This window comes from Platichthys flesus, chromosome 4, assembly GCF_949316205.1.
Source record: "Platichthys flesus chromosome 4, fPlaFle2.1, whole genome shotgun sequence".
Taxonomy (NCBI): domain Eukaryota; kingdom Metazoa; phylum Chordata; class Actinopteri; order Pleuronectiformes; family Pleuronectidae; genus Platichthys; species Platichthys flesus.
In genome coordinates, this window is record NC_084948.1 from 14,318,081 (window position 1) to 14,337,292 (window position 19,212).

Below are 19,212 nucleotides of genomic sequence, written 5' to 3' on the forward strand. Positions count from 1 at the left end.
GGCACGAGACTTTAAAGTGTGTGTATGCATTTGTGTGTGTGTGTGGGGGGGGGGGGGGGGGCACAGATGTTTTTATTTCATCCTTTGGGTGAGAAGCGTGGGTGTGTTTATGTGTGTTGTCTTGTTTTTGCCAGGATTGAATGTGTCCATGTATGACAGGTGGTGTTTGACCTGGGATAGCATTAAACATTTGCTGTTTCCACTCGCTTTCATTGCATCTGTTTATCATTAGAAATATAGAGTAGATCTGAGCCGACGTAAAGAACTCTTCATTCTGTCTGCTTGGCCTTGACTTTAATATTTTTTGACGAGGTGGCATTTGGTGTTTCGATGTTCGCTTACAATATGCAAATTGTGATCAATCATGTGTGATAGTGATAGTGTGTGAATAGGTGTGAGTGTAAGTGTGTGTGTTTATTTTTCTTCATTAACAGGTTGTCAGATCACAGCATGACATTCTTTCCACACTGCTGGATCAAACTGTCTCTCTCTCTCTCTCTCTCACAAACACACACACATAAAAACATAGGCTGCTATTGGTATTTGAAAGCATTTTAAAATAAGAAGTTGTGATTGAGCTTTGTGTGCGTGGGAACATGTCTGTTTATTAGAAATATATAAATGTTATTATTTTGAAGTGAGTGTTTATTCATACGTGTACAGTGGCTCAGTAAATGTAACTGAGCGTGAGTGTGCGTAGATTAGATTGTGAGAGACACACACACACACTCTCTCTTACACACACACACACACACACACACACACACACACACACAAACAAACACACAAACACACTTTATCTCTCCAGGTTGCCTGTCCTCAGGGGACACCCTGTCATCCCGCAGACAGGGGTTTGCCTCAACTGTCTCCCTATAGCGACAGTCCAGTTGCCAAGGTGATGTTGCCGGTGTGATTAGCTGACGCCCACCCTCAGTGTCAGCGCAGCACAGCAACGGTGTCAGGGGTGTTGGCAACTCTTGTCATCACACACGCACACCAACCACGCACACACACACAGTCAGAGACACACTCTAACTCACACAAATCGAGTCTGACAGACTGCCAGCTCAATCCAAAATAAACTTCTTTCAAAGACAGCCAGACATCACAATAGCATAAATAGCATAAATAATTCAACAACATGAGCATGAATAACTCATGTCAAAATGAGGATTCCTCTCCACTTCTACACTCTCTGCTGCTGACAGGAGCGTCCTGCATGTGTGTCGAAAAGGTTATTGCATTTGCATATGCACCTATGTCTGTGTCTGTTGAGGTTTAAGTAGGTTTTTCTACTAACCTCTTTTGTGATGTCTACAATTTATGTTGCCAAAGTCAGATTGCTTTGGAGGTAAAGGTGTGTGTCCCTTTGCACATACCTTGCACCTTAAGGACCACCTTTTCCTGGATTTTGGTTGAGGTAGTTTGGATTAAATCATGTTATGCCTTTTTCATGCTGATATTTATTTTTCTTTCACATTTGTTGCTTTTCTTTTCAAAGTCTGGCATTGTTATACAAATTCATTCTGTAGCAAAAGTGCTTTCATTGCAGTTGATGCCAAATCTCCCAATTCCTTCACAGTTTGAGAATGTTTTTGTTGTGGCTTGCACAGTCGCTGCAGTCAAGTTAAACTATTTATACATGTACTACTAGGATTTATTAATTATATAAACTCAATTCTGTGCTGCATTTTGTTGATAATTATCAAAGAAAGACACATATTTTCTCTGTCTTCAGGCATTCAGGAGGGTTTAGATGGTCGTCTGGACAATGTGGTTCTTCAAACAGCGCAAAGAAGTTCAAGGAGAACAGACTCCAGAAGGTACAAGAGAAATCTATGGATGTTTTTATGATGTGTTAATTTTGTATATATACTTCCGGTTAAGCCTGATTGCACTGTTAGGGATGTCTTCAAATGTCCATATATATCCCATATGTGAATAAAAATATATGTCCATCCATTAAAACACCAAGGCCACCAAGCATTGCTTGAGATAAGATAGCACTTTGCACCCAGGAGCTTAATTTTAGAAATTATTACCATAGATCTAGATCTAGTTTAGTACTGCCTTAGAGTGAAGAAGACCGAGAATGATTTCATTCTCATCATTTTAATTTCAGCAGATGCCAGCCCCTGCTATAAATTTTCACCAGCTTGACAACATTTAAGGGCTGTAATCAAGAATAGATTGACTCATTTTATGACACAGACTCAATACATGTAAGAGAACCTTTTATATAGCAGGTTTTTATTCATCTATTTTGTTGTTTGCACATTAAAGAAATGTAGCAAAGGGCAGATTTAGGAATAGGTCACATATATCCACACAAATTCAGGTCACTCCAACCCTCCCTGTTTCCTCCCCAGCTGTCAGCAGGCAAGATGAGGATCCGAATGCTGAAGAATGAACCGCTGACAGGTGAGTAGTTTGCACAACCTGGTCCAGACCTCACACAGACGTTTTTGCCAAAATCCATTGGTCCTTTAATAGACTAACTTGTTCTGAAATCCTCTCTACCCTCCATGATGATGTTAGCATTCAAGAGCAGCTACAGGGCACCACCCTGCTAACCGGAGCAGGGTGCCTCGCCCACAGTTGACTTCAATAGGTTGGATACTTGCCATAGCAGAGGCCAATCTGTACATTTCTCTTGTTAAAGATTGATCTCTAGCCAGTAGCAAAACTTGGCAGTAGTAGTAATGTTTGAACATGCAAAAGCAAAACAATTTTAACTTATTAAATCTATATAGTAACCGCAAATGTATCTTTATAAGGATTGTATCTTGTGTATGAAATGCTTTTAACCCCTGAGGCTGAAGAATGCAACTAGTTTGCTTTTTGCACAGAAACCACATGCACGTCTGGTTCTTATCAAAATGTTTTGTATAAACAGTTTCTGTGCTCGTCTCTACCTTATTACCAGACAAATATCTTAAAATGTCAGTGATATTAAATGAACAGAATATTTGCTCTTTTTTAGTCCAGCCTCAGCCGCCCCCACTGCCTCGGACGATTAGGAAAAACAGGCTGACGGGAACAATCTGTGGACAGTGTGAAGTCAAGACAGCTGGACTGGTAAATGCGCAGAAACTAACCCAAACAACACTGTTTGGCTGAAATGTTTGTATATTTAATTTATGTGCTTTCTACCAGACCAAAAGTCACCAGCCTCCTGTGGGCATACTCTTTCTTGAGGCATCAGGTGTCTAATTGAGCCCTTCATTTTTCCATAATTTCATGAGCTGAGCTAAAATGAAATGTTTTAAGTGAATTTGTAAATTAATACCAGCAATCAAAAAACTTGACCTACACCGACAGCTGAATCTGTCACTTGCCTGTATATTTCTCTCTTTATTCTACTTGTCCATCATTTTGTCCATCACCATGTTTGTGCTTTACTGTTCCCTCTGTCGCCCTCATTCTCATTTCTGATCTCCCATCCCTCTTCTCTTTCTCCTTGCAATATGTGTTTAAATCCTTTTTTTTTCTCTCTTACACTCGCAAATTGTTGTCATCCCACCAACCTCCCCTTTCCCCCCCTCTATTATATCCTTACCTAATTCTGTCTTTCTTTTTCCTGCCCCTCAATAATGTTTGTCTGTCTTTTTCTTTCCTCTTGCTGCCTCTGCCTCGCCGTGCTTCTGCTTTCCAATCTGTCGGGTCTCTCCGTGTGTTTGTGTTTGCACTGATAACAGTTTAGCTGGATCCATTCATCGATACCCGAGACCTCTGAGGGCACCGTTGTTTATTCTTTCTCGCTCTCTTCAGCCAAGGCTGCTCGAGAGGAGGGACTGTGGCCTGCAACTGTATGTGTGAACAAGAGGAAGGGAGAAAGCGAGACATGAAAAGCCCCGGTGTATGTGTACCGGTGTATGTGTGTATAGCAGTCTGTGTCGGACTGAGCTGAGTAATGCATGCTTGATGACCAGTCACTCCCACATCCCCTCCTTCTAAATCCTCAGCTACTCATGTGTAATTCCTATCGTATTTCTGACTGCCAGCACAGTTTAGAATTGAATAAATTATGCTTCTGAGAGACAGTGAGAAGGAGAGGAATAGTTATAGAAAGAGAGACTGAAAGAGGGAATGAACGAAAGGGGAGGGACTGAACTGATTCACCTGACAGCCTCCATTTTTCTGCCACTTTGTTTTAGAGTAAGGTATTTTTAAGTGCAACACACACAATGTGGTAAAATGTAATGTGGTGATTTGCTTGATAGTGCATCTGATGGTGCTGAATCGTCCAATGAAGGCTCCAGTGCCCCCAGTGCCCCTTAGTGAGGGGCTTAATGGCAATTTTTGTAGTAGTGTGGGCTAAATGTACACACAGATACACACAATCCACTGGTGTATACATGCACACATTTCAGACAGCCCCGGTGCCCAATAATGACGGCAATATAGGAGAGTGTTATGACTCTGTTTCTGCCATTATGTCTGGAACTGCACTTAACCACATAAATGCACACTCACAAACTGATAGTCGTATACACATCTGGGCTTGTTTAAACTATGACTCTACAAAAATCCCATGTGCACACACACACACAGATGCATGCACAAACACACACACACACACACACTTGTGCAGTGTTCTAGAATTGTCGCAGCAAAAAAAGATCCTCGGTTCCTTAATGCGAAGCACACGAGAGGGCAGTGTTGTGGCGCTCACCGCCTGAGAGGGATTCCGACACCCTGGGGACGTTCTGTAATATATCCTCAGGCTGATAGAGGAAATCAGGCCTTTGTTTATGGGACAATTAAAGGGCTATATAGCAGCTGTGCACTTGCATATCACACACACACACACACACACACACACACACAGACTGATATGTGAGCAAGAGCAGAAACAGATCGCCACAATGTAACAAATATATATTAATTAATACATAATAAAGAGAATCTGCTGGTAAAACTTTGCACGGTAAGACCTCTGTACTATATTAAATATATTGTACTGTTACCAAAAACAGTAAAAGCTCGGGCTTGTAATCCTGGAAACGCATGCAGGCTGTACGTTCAAAAAAATGCTGCCTTTACATCCCATTACTCCCATCGTCCCTCTTGTGAAAGGTACGCTTACAAAACAGGTGACACACACTAACCAACAGCAGCTAGAAGCATTGACTCCCTTCTGGTTATTATCTCTGCATGCGCAATGCACGTCTCCTCCGCTGAGGGCTACAGTCATGCACAATTAGAGCATGGGTTATGGCGCGCAGTCGGACAGGTCTTTTGATATGTTTATCACAGTTCTGCGAGAGACACTGCCTTCTTTTCTTTTTTTCTCCATGATTTATTATTGGCTATCGGGTGGACTTGAGGTGGATTTCAACAAATACAATGAAATGGTTGCAGAAGCAAATGACCAACCCTACCTACCAACCAGACCTTAAAATTCTACTACACTAAAGTTTATTCTGTATTGATGATGCATGAAGAAAAAATACCTGCATGCCAAATGAATAGACCCAAAGTTGGATCGGCTGTTTATTTACTGTTTGTTGTTTATAGATTTTAAGTAGCCTTGGTCCTGTGCTTGCTCCCACTTTCCCCTCCATGGATTTTCCCTTCTTATTCGCTGCCTCTAGTCCCGGTGTTCTTGCCTGTGTTCTCCCTCCACCTGATCTAGGCCTATCTCCCAGACTTGCTGATGCAAGGACTCTCCCTCACTAATAAGACCAAATTCTCACACATAGAAATGATAATGACCTCCCTTAAGATGCTCAATCTCACTCACCCACAAAACAAACACACACACACACACACACACACACACACACACATACACACACACACACCCACACACACACACACACACACACACGCACACACACACTCAAACACCTTGCAGCATCCTGCTAAAGATTCGATTTCAATATTCATCCCTCCTCTCAAAGTGTGTTTGGAAAGGTTGATTTTAGAGGAAGAGAGACAATCTCCAGCTTTAGGTTTAAATCTTTAAGAAGTATTGCTTTATGAGTTTTCTGGTCGTTACTGCAGACTGTTTGTGCATTGTGATCATTGCACATACCGCACATGTTCATTGCATTATCATTCTTTTTTTAATTTAATGCTTGCCTCAGCCACATGAATGGAAAAATCTTCACATCCATTTATTTCTCGGTGTGTCTCTGTTTTGCAGAGTTGCGTTGAATGTACGGAGCACTACTGTATCGGCTGCTTTGCCAGATTTCACCAGAAGGGGGCACTGAAGCTCCACAGAATGATCCCCATTCAGGTGAGGAATTTACAATGTGCATCAAGTTGATTTTCACCCTGATCTTTGTCTGTTTCTCTCCGTCTCTTTCTCTTACATAGATACTTTCAATAATATCTCTGATGATCCCATTCTGCTTCACTCATTCTTCATTTTACCTTTCTTGCATCCTTGGCTGTGGTATCTACTTTTTCACAAACTCTTCTTCCCCCTTTCTCTGCTTCTGCACCCTAACTCACTTGGTATGCGTGCACGCACACATCCACACACACAAACACACGTCTTGTCATGGCTTCAGGGGACATTGCATTGACTTAACATTAAATCCCCGGAGACCTACTCTAACCTTAAGCACTGGCTTTATCCTCACCCCAACCTCAACTTAAACCCAACCTTACCCTGACCTCAAAACATATCTTCACCCTCAAATTTAATTATTAACGTTGTGGGGATTGTTTTTTCCCCATAACTTGACTATGTGAACAGATTAAGGTCCCCACAACATGAGACATAGCTGGACAACACATACAATGAGAGACTCAATGACACACTCACATTGAGACGGAGAACAGGCCTTGAGCAGCAGTCAACCCAAGACCAGCCACAGCAGTCTTCAGTCAAAGATAAGACAGAGAGACAAGACAGCAGGTCAATGGCAGAGAGTTTAATTTAGCCAGCACACTTGATCCATAAAATGGAAAAACAAGATTCTGCTATCAATCAACTGAGAATATGATGTTAGAGTTATCGTATGAACTTAACAAACATACAGGTATCTATATGCAAAAAATGCACGGTGGACATGGAAGGACAAGGAAAAAACATATTTTTTAATATCTGGCCATATTCAGCTTTGTTGATTTAGTAACTTGTGTAATGTGGGAGTCCCTTGTGTTGTTTTTCTCCACTGCGTGTGTGTGTGTGTGTTGTGTTTGATTCATGTAGTTACTCCATGTACTTTCTGCTGGCTGTACTGCTTTTCGCCTCGCAGGATGTGTGTGATTTTGCCAGCTAATTTTCATTTTATTGTTTTCTTGGGCACAATAATTTCCCTCTAGAAGCACACACTATGATATGGGATTTCTGTGTGCAGGGATATGGCTTTGTGAATTTCCATTTTTATGGTTTACCTGTCAAAATGTTCTTTGTATATTTCTGTGTATTTTTGTGTAACCCTGCCTCTGACATGCATGGTTATTGCATCTTTTCACCAACAACACAAATGAGCATTCTAAACCCAATCTTTTTATCAAAACCTGGCCGAACCCACACTGCCATGAACAGCCCATGATAAACTAGCCCTTATGAAGTCAATTTTCTGACTTACTTCTACATAGTCAACACACTAGTATATACTGGGTAGGCAGCATGGTGGAACAAAGCCACACACACTGACAGCGACAAACAGTACACACATTGTACCGAATCAGTGAAGACAAAACAACACTCTCTTCTGTCCTCGCCGCAGCACTCAGTGATGCATGGGTGGAAGTTCTCTCAAACACCAACTTGCATTCTGTTATTCAATCACACACACACAAAACTGCGTATTTTGGCAGGACATAAAAACTGGGGATTATACACATGCAGCTGACGCAGCCATCTCTCTCCCTATGCTAATCCTGCTTCATTTGCCTTAGAAAGAATAAGTGGAGGGAGAATCATAGAAAGAGAGACAGGAAGACAAAAACAGAATATTAATTTCATCAGCATGCTGTGTTGGGGCTTTCATCAGTACCTCATCTGCCCGTGTGCCGGCCTTACACACACAGATAGATTTAGCCTAACCTGTGTGCGGTACATTACATTATTACATTATATATCATTTAGCTGATTCGTTTATCCAAAGCGACTTACAATATGTGCATTCAGCCGTGAGGGTACAAACCCCAAAGAATCATGTAAGTACATTAGTTTAAAAAAAGCTAAACTACAAAGTGCTACATATAAGTGGACTATAGAAATGCAAAATAATGCAGTTAAAATTAACATTATCACATACATTGAACATATTTTAATGTTACAAAATCTCACTATCTTCTCTTTCTCTCTCTTTGTCCCTCCCTCTCACACACACACTAATCACTGCAGGTAAGAGAAGCTTGGATGGCGCTATCTAATCTTAATTTTTATACAGGATTGTTGGGATCTCATCCTATCTTAGTAATTGAAACCACAAGGAGCTGTAGCATTGTTAAATGACAGACAGGGGGTTGTGAGTCAGAGCATTTGCTATAGTGCTGAGACAAGCGTGATCACACGAGGAGAAGAAAAGCCAGCCCTGAATCTCTTGCATGCTGCGGAAATCAAGTCAAAGGTGCTGGTTCAACTGTTGAATATCCTCATGGAACTGGCGTGTGAGGGGTTGCCCCACTTAGATGGCTTGGAAACTAATATGCGGTGGCTTGAATCCAAGATTTACAAAATACAGGCGGTTGATCCATGAATATATAAGAGCTGATGCAAATGCAGGCAGTGGGGATGCTACAATGCGTATGTAAGCCTTGGATATGTGATGTTGCGGCCCATTTCTGCAAAAAAATGAATCTAAAAACTCACAGGAGTGTGTGCCATCAAAATCAGATCAAACAATGCTAGTCTTATTATTTTTATGAGGTAACTCACTTGTATTCTGTCAAATGAATGTAGTTGTAATGCAGTCGGTTCCGTTGGAAATTAGAAAACAAGTCAGTTTAGCAAACAGCAATCCAGTCAGTGTTCTTCCAGTAGGTCTGCATGTTGCTGCTTCTACCCATCGACCCATCAAACAAGTCACTGTTGGTTGAGCAGTGACCCCTCGGGTTTTTTCAAGCTAAAGAAAAGGATAAAATTAGTTGTGTGTAATTTGAACATACCAGACTTTCAACCAAACTTCATTTTAAGTGAAAGATTCTGTTCAAGCACACAAGATACAAACATTTCCATTTGTCTAACCCTTCAGTGTCTGGATCAGTCTCTTGAGAGGGATTCACATAGTTGAAATTATTTGTTCACTTGATAAGTCGCTAAAAAAATCTTTTAAGAACAAAAACAAAAAGCTTGAGAGAAAAGTTCAAAGTCCTGTCTGCTGTTACACCTCAACTCTCTTGGCCCTTGTGAGAAGTTGTTATGGCTGTGTGACTGTATGATCGGTAACACCCTCAGAAAGGGTTAGAATTCTGCAAGATCGGAAAAACTCCTAGACTGAGTCCATGTAAACGTTCACATGACACTGTTGGCTGGTGACAAAGAAGAGAAGGAGAGACAGAGTAAGAAGGATGGCTTCAACAGTTGTACTGATTTAAAACTTCTTGCGATGTAATTACATTACATTATATTACATTACATTTCATTTAGCTGACGCTTTTATCCAAGGCGACTTACAATAAGTGCATCAACCCCGAGGGTACAGACCAAGAACAACAAGAATCAAGAAAGTACAATTTCTTCAAAATAAAACAAAACTACAATGTGCTATAATTAAGTGCCATTTAAGTGCTACTAGAAGTGTTAGTTTCAAAGAGTTGTTAGTTTTTTTTTTTTTTTCATTCATTAAAGGTAAAGTCGGAAGAGGTGTGTTTTTAGTTTTCGGCGGAAGATGTGTATACTTTCAGATGTCCGGATGTCGATGGGGAGCTCATTCCACCTTCTAGGAGCCAGGACAGCAAACATTCGTGATTTTGATAAGTGTTTAGCTTGCAGTGAGGGAGCAACAAGCCGATTAGCCGAAGCAGAGCGGAGTGAACGAGCTGGGGTGTAGCGTTTGACCATGTCCTGGATGTAGACTGGACCTGATCCATTCACAGCATGGTACGCAAGTACTAGTGTTTTGAACCGGATGCGAGCGGCCACTGGTAACCTGTGAAGGGAGCGGAGGAGCGGAGTAGTGTGAGTGAATTTCGGTTTAGTTAAAAAACAGTCGAGCTGCTGCATTCTGGATGAGCTGCAAAGGTCGGATGGCAGTAGCAGGTATACCTGCCAGGAGGGCAGGTCTAGATGTAATACTTGGTGATCAGAGGGTGTTAGGATCAGGAAGGGTTGGCTGCTTGTTTCCTGTAGCAGCTTGTTGGACAGTGTGAATCTCTGTGAAGGTGTGACAGGGTTCATTTCAGGTGCTAACAACAGAGAAATGGTTATATTTCCCTTATACATGCTGATACGACACTAAGTCAATCTAGTCCACAAACCAGCTGTTGTAGCCAGGGTTAGTAATTTGTTCCCGACAGCCATTGATAAATAAAGTCATCTGGGAAAAACAATCCGGTGTCTGTCCTCCTCGCAGGACTATAATAAATACGATCAATCAAATGATTGGTTGGCCTGCCTGTCTTCCACGAACCAACTCTGCAAGTGCTCTTACTGTGCATGAGTCTTAAAGGGATAGTTCACCGGAAAATGGAAATTCACTCATTATCTACTCACCAGTATGCCGATGGAGGGGTGGGTGAAGTGTGTGAGTCCACAAAACACTTCTGGAGTCTCAGTGGTTAACTTTGTTGCAGCAGAAACCATTAAGAAGAAGAAGTGTCGATAGCCAGAAGTTATTGGGCGAGTTACAGAAAAGTAATCTTCTAGCAGTTGTGAGGTAGTGCAATACCTGATTTAAAGGGGTACCTTTGACTAGAACATGGATGGGAGAGAATGAAATGTATCAGTTGCATTTTTCTTAGTGTAGCTTGCTCTTGGTAGCTTAAGGTGTAAGCTACCTTATATACAACATACAAACACAAGATGATGTTAAAAAATATTGTTTTTTAAAGAAGTAATTTCGTAAAGTGTAAGCCTTTTATCTTTTCCACGACACACATTTCTATTGGTTCCTAAACACCGTAAGCAAGTTCCCCACTGTTACTTATGTTAACCCCAGACAAAAAGGCTGATAGGCTTATTTTGCCATATGAATTGTCTGTTGTCCACTAGCTTTTCTGCACGGCAGCCTGTCAAAACAGTCCTCAGACTCCAATTTTGCATATAATGACCACAATTGTTCTCTTTCTTCCTTTAGATTTCTATGAGAGATAGTAATTAACCAGCAGTGGAAAAACATATATTAAAAGAAGCATTATTTTTTTATTGTACTTAAGCAAAAACAATCCATCTATTGTCATAATCAGTGAGTTGCAGCCAAGGTGACAGAACAAAACAGCGATAAAGTGCGTCATAAAATGACTCAAATTATCATGAAGCCTTGCAACCTTGTTTTAACACTACATCTGTCCCTCTCAAGATCTCACTGTATCTTGTCATCCATATAGCCATAGCTCCATTTTGTTTTTGTGTGTCTGTCGCACACATTCAAGGACGGGATAACAGTCAACAGTCTGGTTAACCTCAGCAGCCTTCATGGTCAGTGGTGATTAATGGAACAGAATAATGAGTTCAGCCTATGGTACAGAGAAGCTCAATCAGCACCCATGCAGTGTGCTACCCATTTTCACTGGTTCATAATTACGGAGATACGACTAATTAAAACCGGTTTACTGATCGTGAAGGATTATTTTTCTCCTAAAAGAAGAAAAGCAGGATTGGTGTATTTGTGATGTGCAATGGAAGGAAGTGTATTACTGCTCGGCTGAATTAGTATGAGATTTAAAGGCAAACTGCAGTAGGTGGCCTGTCAATATGGTCATGTGATTCAGTGTCTTCCTGTTCGTTTATTTCTGGACCAAACACAAACCCAAAGAAGTTGGTGAGGAAAAGTGGATTGATTCAGGACAATTGGCAAAGGTTGATGGAGCGGTGTGGGAGGGGGGGAGGGACGCACTGGGAAAGATGGCGCAGACACACATACTGATGAAGCCAAGACACATAGGAAACAAGGACAACAGAGACACTTTGGGAAAGATATGGTCACAGTCGTCCCACTGGACCCATGTGATTTCCTTTCCATAAATTAAAGACACGCTTTTACTGTATAAAATTGAGGTTATCATTGTGACTTTCAAGGTTATGCCATTGATGTAGGGATAAGCACTTAAATTGATTAGGTTGTACCCTCTAAATGGGGTTCATGATAGCTGAGTGGCCTTATTTCACTGCCGTCATGTCATCATTTCATTACCTCCATGTCATCAGTGTACATTAAGTGGGACTTGCTTGGTTAGAAACTTGTTATAGGTCCCAGAATTGATTCCATAGCGACAGAAATCCCTGCAAAAACAGGTACAAGTTCAGCTGCTATGAAGACATACATAAATCAGGTTGGCTCCCATATTGCATCTTATTTTCCAGCTTTCAACAGAGTACTGAAATATATTTCATCCATTCTGGACTATATAACTCTTTTTTTTTTGTCCCTTACTGCATCTTTGAATGGCCACTATTTTAAGACTTTTCCATAAAACACATTAAAATCTATCTTTCACAAAATTCACAGGTTTGACTGTCAAAATATCCCCCAAAAATGGAAGGTGGGTTTCCTGGATAAACATTCAGCAGTTAATTGAGCTATTCACTAAGGGCTGACTAATTCAATTTTCGTATTTTTATATCACAGAAAATGTGGGGCTGCCATCTTATCCAGTAACAGCAATGTTGATCTAATCTCAGGTACAATGGATTTATTTTACAGGCAGAACTACAGACCCGTGTGAGCACTCGAGATGTTGTCGATTACTATCCCAGCACCTTTACAAGTCCTGATCCTTGTTCCAAACCCGGCACCAGTCACACACCAACGTCCAATGCAAGTACCAGGCAAGATGAACAGAGCCCAGGAAGAGAGGCTGTGACAATACCAATGCAAGCGCACCATGAAACCAGCCAGGTATGTGGTCTACTGTTAAAATGCTTCAGTTACTACTGCTACTCTGCAACATTTATAAATGATCAAGGATCATTTGGTTAAATTATATAATTGTGTGGAGATTCTCTGACTCATCTAACAAAAATGTGCATATTCGGTTTGATAGGACACAAGAAAGTGAGAAAAGTAAGAAATGGTGAAACATTGAGTTATGACTCTTTAATCTGGGCTTTTATTAACATGGTTTTTGGATAAGTGGCTTTTTTGTAACTTAAAAGTTCTTAGCTTCTAATAACAGAAGTGATGTTAATTGTGGAAAAAAACAACATTAGGTCTTGAAAGCCTTGAACTAAAATATGTGCTGGTTTAAATCAGTTCATCACAAGTTAAAAATATAGTAAAACAGTAGGCTTATTCTTCACAGTTACCTCAATGTTATATAAAAAATAACTTTAATCATCTGAATATTAGTAGAGCACTGTATTTTTACACAAATATTATTGTATTCCAATGTGCTGCAATACATTTCTTAAACTTTATGAACCCATTTGTGTACACATTCATGAGACAAATCCATAAAAATCTGAATTGTACCAACAATATTTTTGTAAACAAATATGTGAATTTTTCCAGAGCAGCTATTGATTCAATTAGAACTAAATGACCATAATTTCTCTCCATGTATGAACTGCTTGCTGTGACAATCACCACAGCAAATAACCCGCAGAAAAATAAGTCAAACAAACCTCTACGCCATGTGAGTTTTATCTCTGCACCCTGTGAGTCAATTGAAAAGACCTCAAACAAACCCTAATTGATATAATATCCACAGGCTGCATTGACTGTCAGGCATGTGAACTGCATGTACCTTTGGACAAAAAAAGGCCCGCCAATAGTTAGAGCCTGGCAGTCCAATTGACATTGCAGCTACCACAGAGCTCAGTTGACCTCATTCACACAGCACTCATTTCGAACAGCTGGGGTCAGAAGCTACTGAGAATGTGCTGACCTTTATCCTATACTTGACTTCAACTGGTCAAGCACTGCTTGTCTGGCTGGTCCCAATGGCACACTACTCTGCCATGTTGTATACACGAGTGTTCAACTTACAAGTTCAGGCTTCATAGAGCTAAGATGTTTAAATCCCATTAACCACAGAAGCAACATCCACAAATCGTCGCAATAATAAGGCTGATTATGGAAAAGAGTCAATTTTTTGCCTCATGAACGACGCAAGAAAATTCTTCATGTTTGGTAAAAAAATAGATTCCCAATAGACTCACAGACTAACTTATTAGATTTGTGTGTTTAAAGGTCAAGGTCATAGTGATCTCATATTATTGGGAATGTGATATGTCAGGAACACCTAGAGGGACTGATTGGGTTTTGGATTTCCCATTCGTAATGACCACTTATCACTATTCACAAGCATTCACACACATAGCACTTCTCTGTCACTCATACATTTCATTCACACACTGACAGTACAAGTGTCATGGGGCAAACTTGTCACTGGTTTAGTGACACTTAGACATGTCTAAGAACCACTGACCTTCTAATTAGTGGACAACCTGCTCTATCTTCTGTCACACAGCCACTGATATAAAACGTGATGAATTATCTTTGAAATGCTTTACGTCTGATGAACGCTATCTAAAAAAATATATAATGAAATGCAATGTCATATCATTTTTGCTTTTATTTCAATCGCTATAGTAGTTGGGTGGTCTAACTTGAAGATAAGTGTTCCCATTCAATTTTAATTATGTAGCTACAAAAATGTAGCCAAGGTCACAGCCAAACCTGCGTGAGGGTAAACTTGAAAGACTTGTTTTTCCTTGTCCTTGCATGTGACATTGGTAGACAGTGGTGTGCCTGCAACATTTACATTTTCATTCAATTAACTCACATCAAGGAATGAACAGACAAACAAAGACACGAGGCCGCTGCGTGTCTTGCTCGTGCCCGGGACAAGACGATCTCCAGGTACCGTCCCCTGCATCACTGCAAAATATGCACTGGCAGCGTCTGAAAAAACTCTCTCTCTTTTTTTAACCTAACTTTAGTGTGACAGACCAAGCCATTTTTAGCATGATAGGTAGGTGAAAGAGGAAAGTGAAATTGTTTTCAGCCACTATGTCAAGGAAAACTAAGGGGTTAGTAGAAACAACAAGCTTTCATCTGACTTACAAAAACAATACATAGTTTTCGCTTACTTCATTTTTTTGTCATTCAAATTCTCTGTAGTTCATATGTTAAAAGTCTATAGTTTAGCTAAACACAACCTAACTTTGGTAAATATGGTTATTTGTTATGAAACTGCAAAGGCAGCACTAGTAGCACTAAGCTTCTCTGAAATGGTCATAGAAATACTATATGCTAAAACTTTTAAACATGAAAGCTAACAGGCTGTAGCGACCCTAACCACACCCCACTCACTCTGTTGGACCCACCATCCCTCTCACTGTTGCCCAGGCCCTGTTAACTTTATCAATCTATAAAGTAAGCTTAATCTATGACACACCTCACTGCTCCCAGACAAAAATGTATGAAGCATCAGGCCAGGCTAAAGACAATACAGACCTACATGTGTAGGATACTGTCTTGGTCAAGTTAAAAATTTAAAATGTAAAGATGTGTTTGTGCGCTTGTGTGTGTGTCACTATACTCCACTGGCTCATCAGTGATTTCAGAAAATGCACTGAAACAGCACAATGGAATATTGCTTAAAATATAAGTAAGGAGCCGTTATTTAATAAAAACCCTCCCACTGTTTAAATCAAAGTAAAACTTTACGGTTTAATGTGATTAAAGCAGTAAAGCAGTCCGTGTGAAATATCTGTTGTCCACAGCTGTTTTATACTGTATGAGAAGCTTCTTCTTCAGGTCATTAATAGTAATTAAACTGCAGCCTCAGGACCACACTTCAGCTCTTTAATCCTGGGAGTCACGAGACGTTTTTCGAACTTTGCTTGCATCTCTTCAGCTGTGCTTTATGCATTACAATGCTTAGACTGTTGCATTACATTTGGCAATACGATGCGACAATTTCACCTCAGGACAGCCTTCAGAACTGAATGCCATTACACACTTGTCGACTTGGAGAATTATCTTTTGAGTGGAATTCGGTTCAATACAAGCCACCAGTATTCCAATTTGGAACCATAACCAAAAGGTCACACTCACACACAATTAATGCTTTGGCTTAAGACATCTGAGGTCTCCTGAGATTTCCTTCACAGTGACCGATCAATTTAAAATGGAAATGAAATAAATAAGTTTCTTAACTCAAAACTAAATCCATGAGATATTTTTGGGTATAACTTTATAAAATGTTTAAACATTTCGTTGCAGGTGTTGGTTGTGAATTACACAGAAGAGAAACAATTTGAATCGGGGATGAAAAGAGATGATGAGAGGGGATTTCCCAGTTCTCTTCTTAGAGGAGAATACAATGAGGTGGAGTCTGCAAGATCCTTCCAGGAGGCTGTGAGACAGTGGAGGGGACAGACGAGTGATGGAGCAGGAGAGCCCATAAGGAAGGAAGCTATGTGGATACCTGATCGCCCAGGTAAACTGCGCAGACGACTTCAGGCACACACGTGAATACACATACATACAAGTGGATTCATATCTTAACCGGCATCGACAGTTTCACTAAGTTTGAATGAGAATAATGAAGCAAAAAGTGTCAACTTAGATTTTCATGCAAGTTTTTCTCATTGTTCCACCCTCTCATCTGTCCCCCACTTTCTCTGTACAAACCCATTGGCAATTTGGTTTTTTTTTTGAGACATTGCATAGTTGCTCAGTTGTTGCGATACCATTTTTCCCTTGACTTTACTGTTACCTGGATTCTGTGTTTTGGCTCAATCCCATGCCAGTGCATTTTAAAAAGAAAAAACTTTTATAACAAAAATAGAACTTCTGGTATTTGGTATATACATGGCACATGGAACAAATCCCATTTGATGAGTTGTTAAAAACTGATTCTACAAAGCAAAATGTAAAGTCAAGTGTATATATGGAAGTAAAAAATGTAGCAATAGTAAAATGCATTGATAGATGTACATATTATAGCTTGACTAAATGTTTTTACACGTTTGCCACCTATGCCCATCCTTTTCCTCTTAGCTCTTCCTGTCTCGCCTTCCGTTCCATTTTTTCCTACTCCTCAGCTTTTACCTCCCCCCAATTTTCCCTGTCTCTGCACTGATCTGTTCAGGCCTCATAGAAAGTGCTGACCACGGCAGTAGGAGGGTAATCCATGGGTGTTGCATATTGAGATAATGAGAGGAGTGTTAGGGGGTGGCCCTACTCCACACCACGGTATTAATCGCCTCAGCTGATTGCATGGGCATGTGTACAAGCTCCACTGCGTCAGGCAATTTTGATGCCTTTTCACACATACTGGGTTTCCAAATGCAACAGTGTTTGTATGTCCAGGTTTATGTGGGTGTGTATTATTAACACTATTATTCTACGTTGACTGTGTGTGTGTGTGTGTGTTAAGGTGTTTGTGCTTTTTATTAGGCCTCCTATTTTCTCTGCTTTACTGCTTGGACAGACTCTGCTCCTCTCTTTCTTCGCTCTGCTCTGCAAATTGCTGCTAGCCCCTCCAGCCCTAATTATTTCTGTCAGGCCAAAGGCACCCTAGCCCAATTTAAAGCTGCCACTGTGGACTGCTAAAGTGTCTCCAGTACAATCATAACATTTCTCTTTCCTACCTTTTGCCTCCTCCTCTCTCATGCACTTACTACGTTCCGTCTTGTATTGTGTACATCTCTTTCTTATTCCCAGGGGGCACTCTCCTGTCTGTTTGTGTTTTGGCTCTCTTGACGTAGTGACAAGGTGTTTTCTCACTTCTTGAGGGCAGGTGTTTTGAGAAAGGTGTTGAGAAGCTGGCAGACAATACTTTCTTTCTCCCCTGTCTGCCTTTGTCTGACGTCCTCTTTTCTTTGGGCTATATTTTGCTCCTCTTCCCTTAACTTTATTTTTATGTGATCTCCCTCCTCCCTCTTTTTCTCCAGTATCAGTGTCAGCCACAGCAACTCAGGCTGACCTCTCTCCAGACAGAGAAGCTGAAGGACAAGGAAGAGGAGGGGGACCAGGCAGGGTACTTCTCCGGGTGGAGTTTAGTGACAACAGCCTTACCTACATGGATAGGTTGCTTCTCAAGAAGCAGCGCAGGTAAACAGACACACCCTCGTATCTCATTTCTATTTAAAAAAGGATGACTTGATAGTTTCCAAAGATTGAAGCTAGAACATTTAAAATACTCCTCCTAAATGTTAGTCTACTGTGCAGACTCAGGGTCAGATTCATCTTGTCAGACAAAGTGGGAACAATGATAATATTTGTACTGTGAGACCAAATATTTCAAAGAAATGATATCATATATCAAAAGGTTAGATTGCTCTCCCAAGAAGATGGTGCACATTGACCAGTCACGAGCCAGGCTGCGAGCTGACACATCACATCTCTGAAAATGCTCTAGCTAATTTTGATACACGTATTATTTGAACACACTCAAGACTCAGAGTGCACTCAAAACAGGACGACCCTTGCGTCTAACTGGTGGAAGTGGATTTTGACACACCCGAAATGCATTGCCACATACACAGTCCATGTTCAAAGTTCAAATAACTTGCCCTTCTCTTCAGGACATTCACTGATTGTTATGTTGAATATAACTGCAACACCTTGAAGCTTATAGTGATAATACTATTTGAGGAATAGTGAAATCATTGTTATTTCATTAAAACTGTTAAAAATAGTAACGTATACTATAATTAATGTTGTACTAACACTAATTCACACATGAAGAAGTCACTTAGTGGCACATTTTTAAGGTAACTACACTATTTGTATTACTGTGAACATTGATTTTGACTGTCTAACACACATAATCTTGTTTCTTCAATGGCTGGAAACATGAATAAGCTGATACAGTATGTGGAAACACAGTTTTCACATCACACACATCTTTCATTGCTGCTGCGCTTGTCTCTCCGTGTTCAGCCTATAACCCACCAGTGTACAAAGCAGTTTCTCAGCACTTATTGTGCAGTGGACTGCCTGAGGGCCTGGCTTCGGCAGGTCCCATTATTACAGCCCTTTATTTAAGCAGCTCCTTTTGGGCTGAGTAGCCCACTGGAGAGCAGGCTGGAGGAGAATAGAGCAGAGTGCAGTTTTGGGCCCACTGACTGCCTGAGCTGGAATGCTTTAAGTCCCCTGTTGTAGCTGCCTTTAACTGTGGAAT

General features: G+C 40.7%; 1 protein-coding gene across 1 annotated transcript in view; it reads left to right on the plus strand.

Annotated features, from left to right (window-relative positions):
- The window catches only part of zbbx (zinc finger, B-box domain containing), a 49,139-nt gene that overhangs the window by 5,771 nt on the left and 24,156 nt on the right, over nt 1-19,212 (plus strand). Inside the window, exons 3-9 of the mRNA XM_062385290.1 lie at nt 1,739-1,823; nt 2,370-2,421; nt 2,984-3,078; nt 6,152-6,247; nt 12,777-12,971; nt 16,305-16,521; nt 17,981-18,140. Coding sequence (XP_062241274.1) covers nt 1,739-1,823; nt 2,370-2,421; nt 2,984-3,078; nt 6,152-6,247; nt 12,777-12,971; nt 16,305-16,521; nt 17,981-18,140 — 900 coding nt within the window. The remainder of the gene's footprint in view (nt 1-1,738; nt 1,824-2,369; nt 2,422-2,983; nt 3,079-6,151; nt 6,248-12,776; nt 12,972-16,304; nt 16,522-17,980; nt 18,141-19,212) is intronic.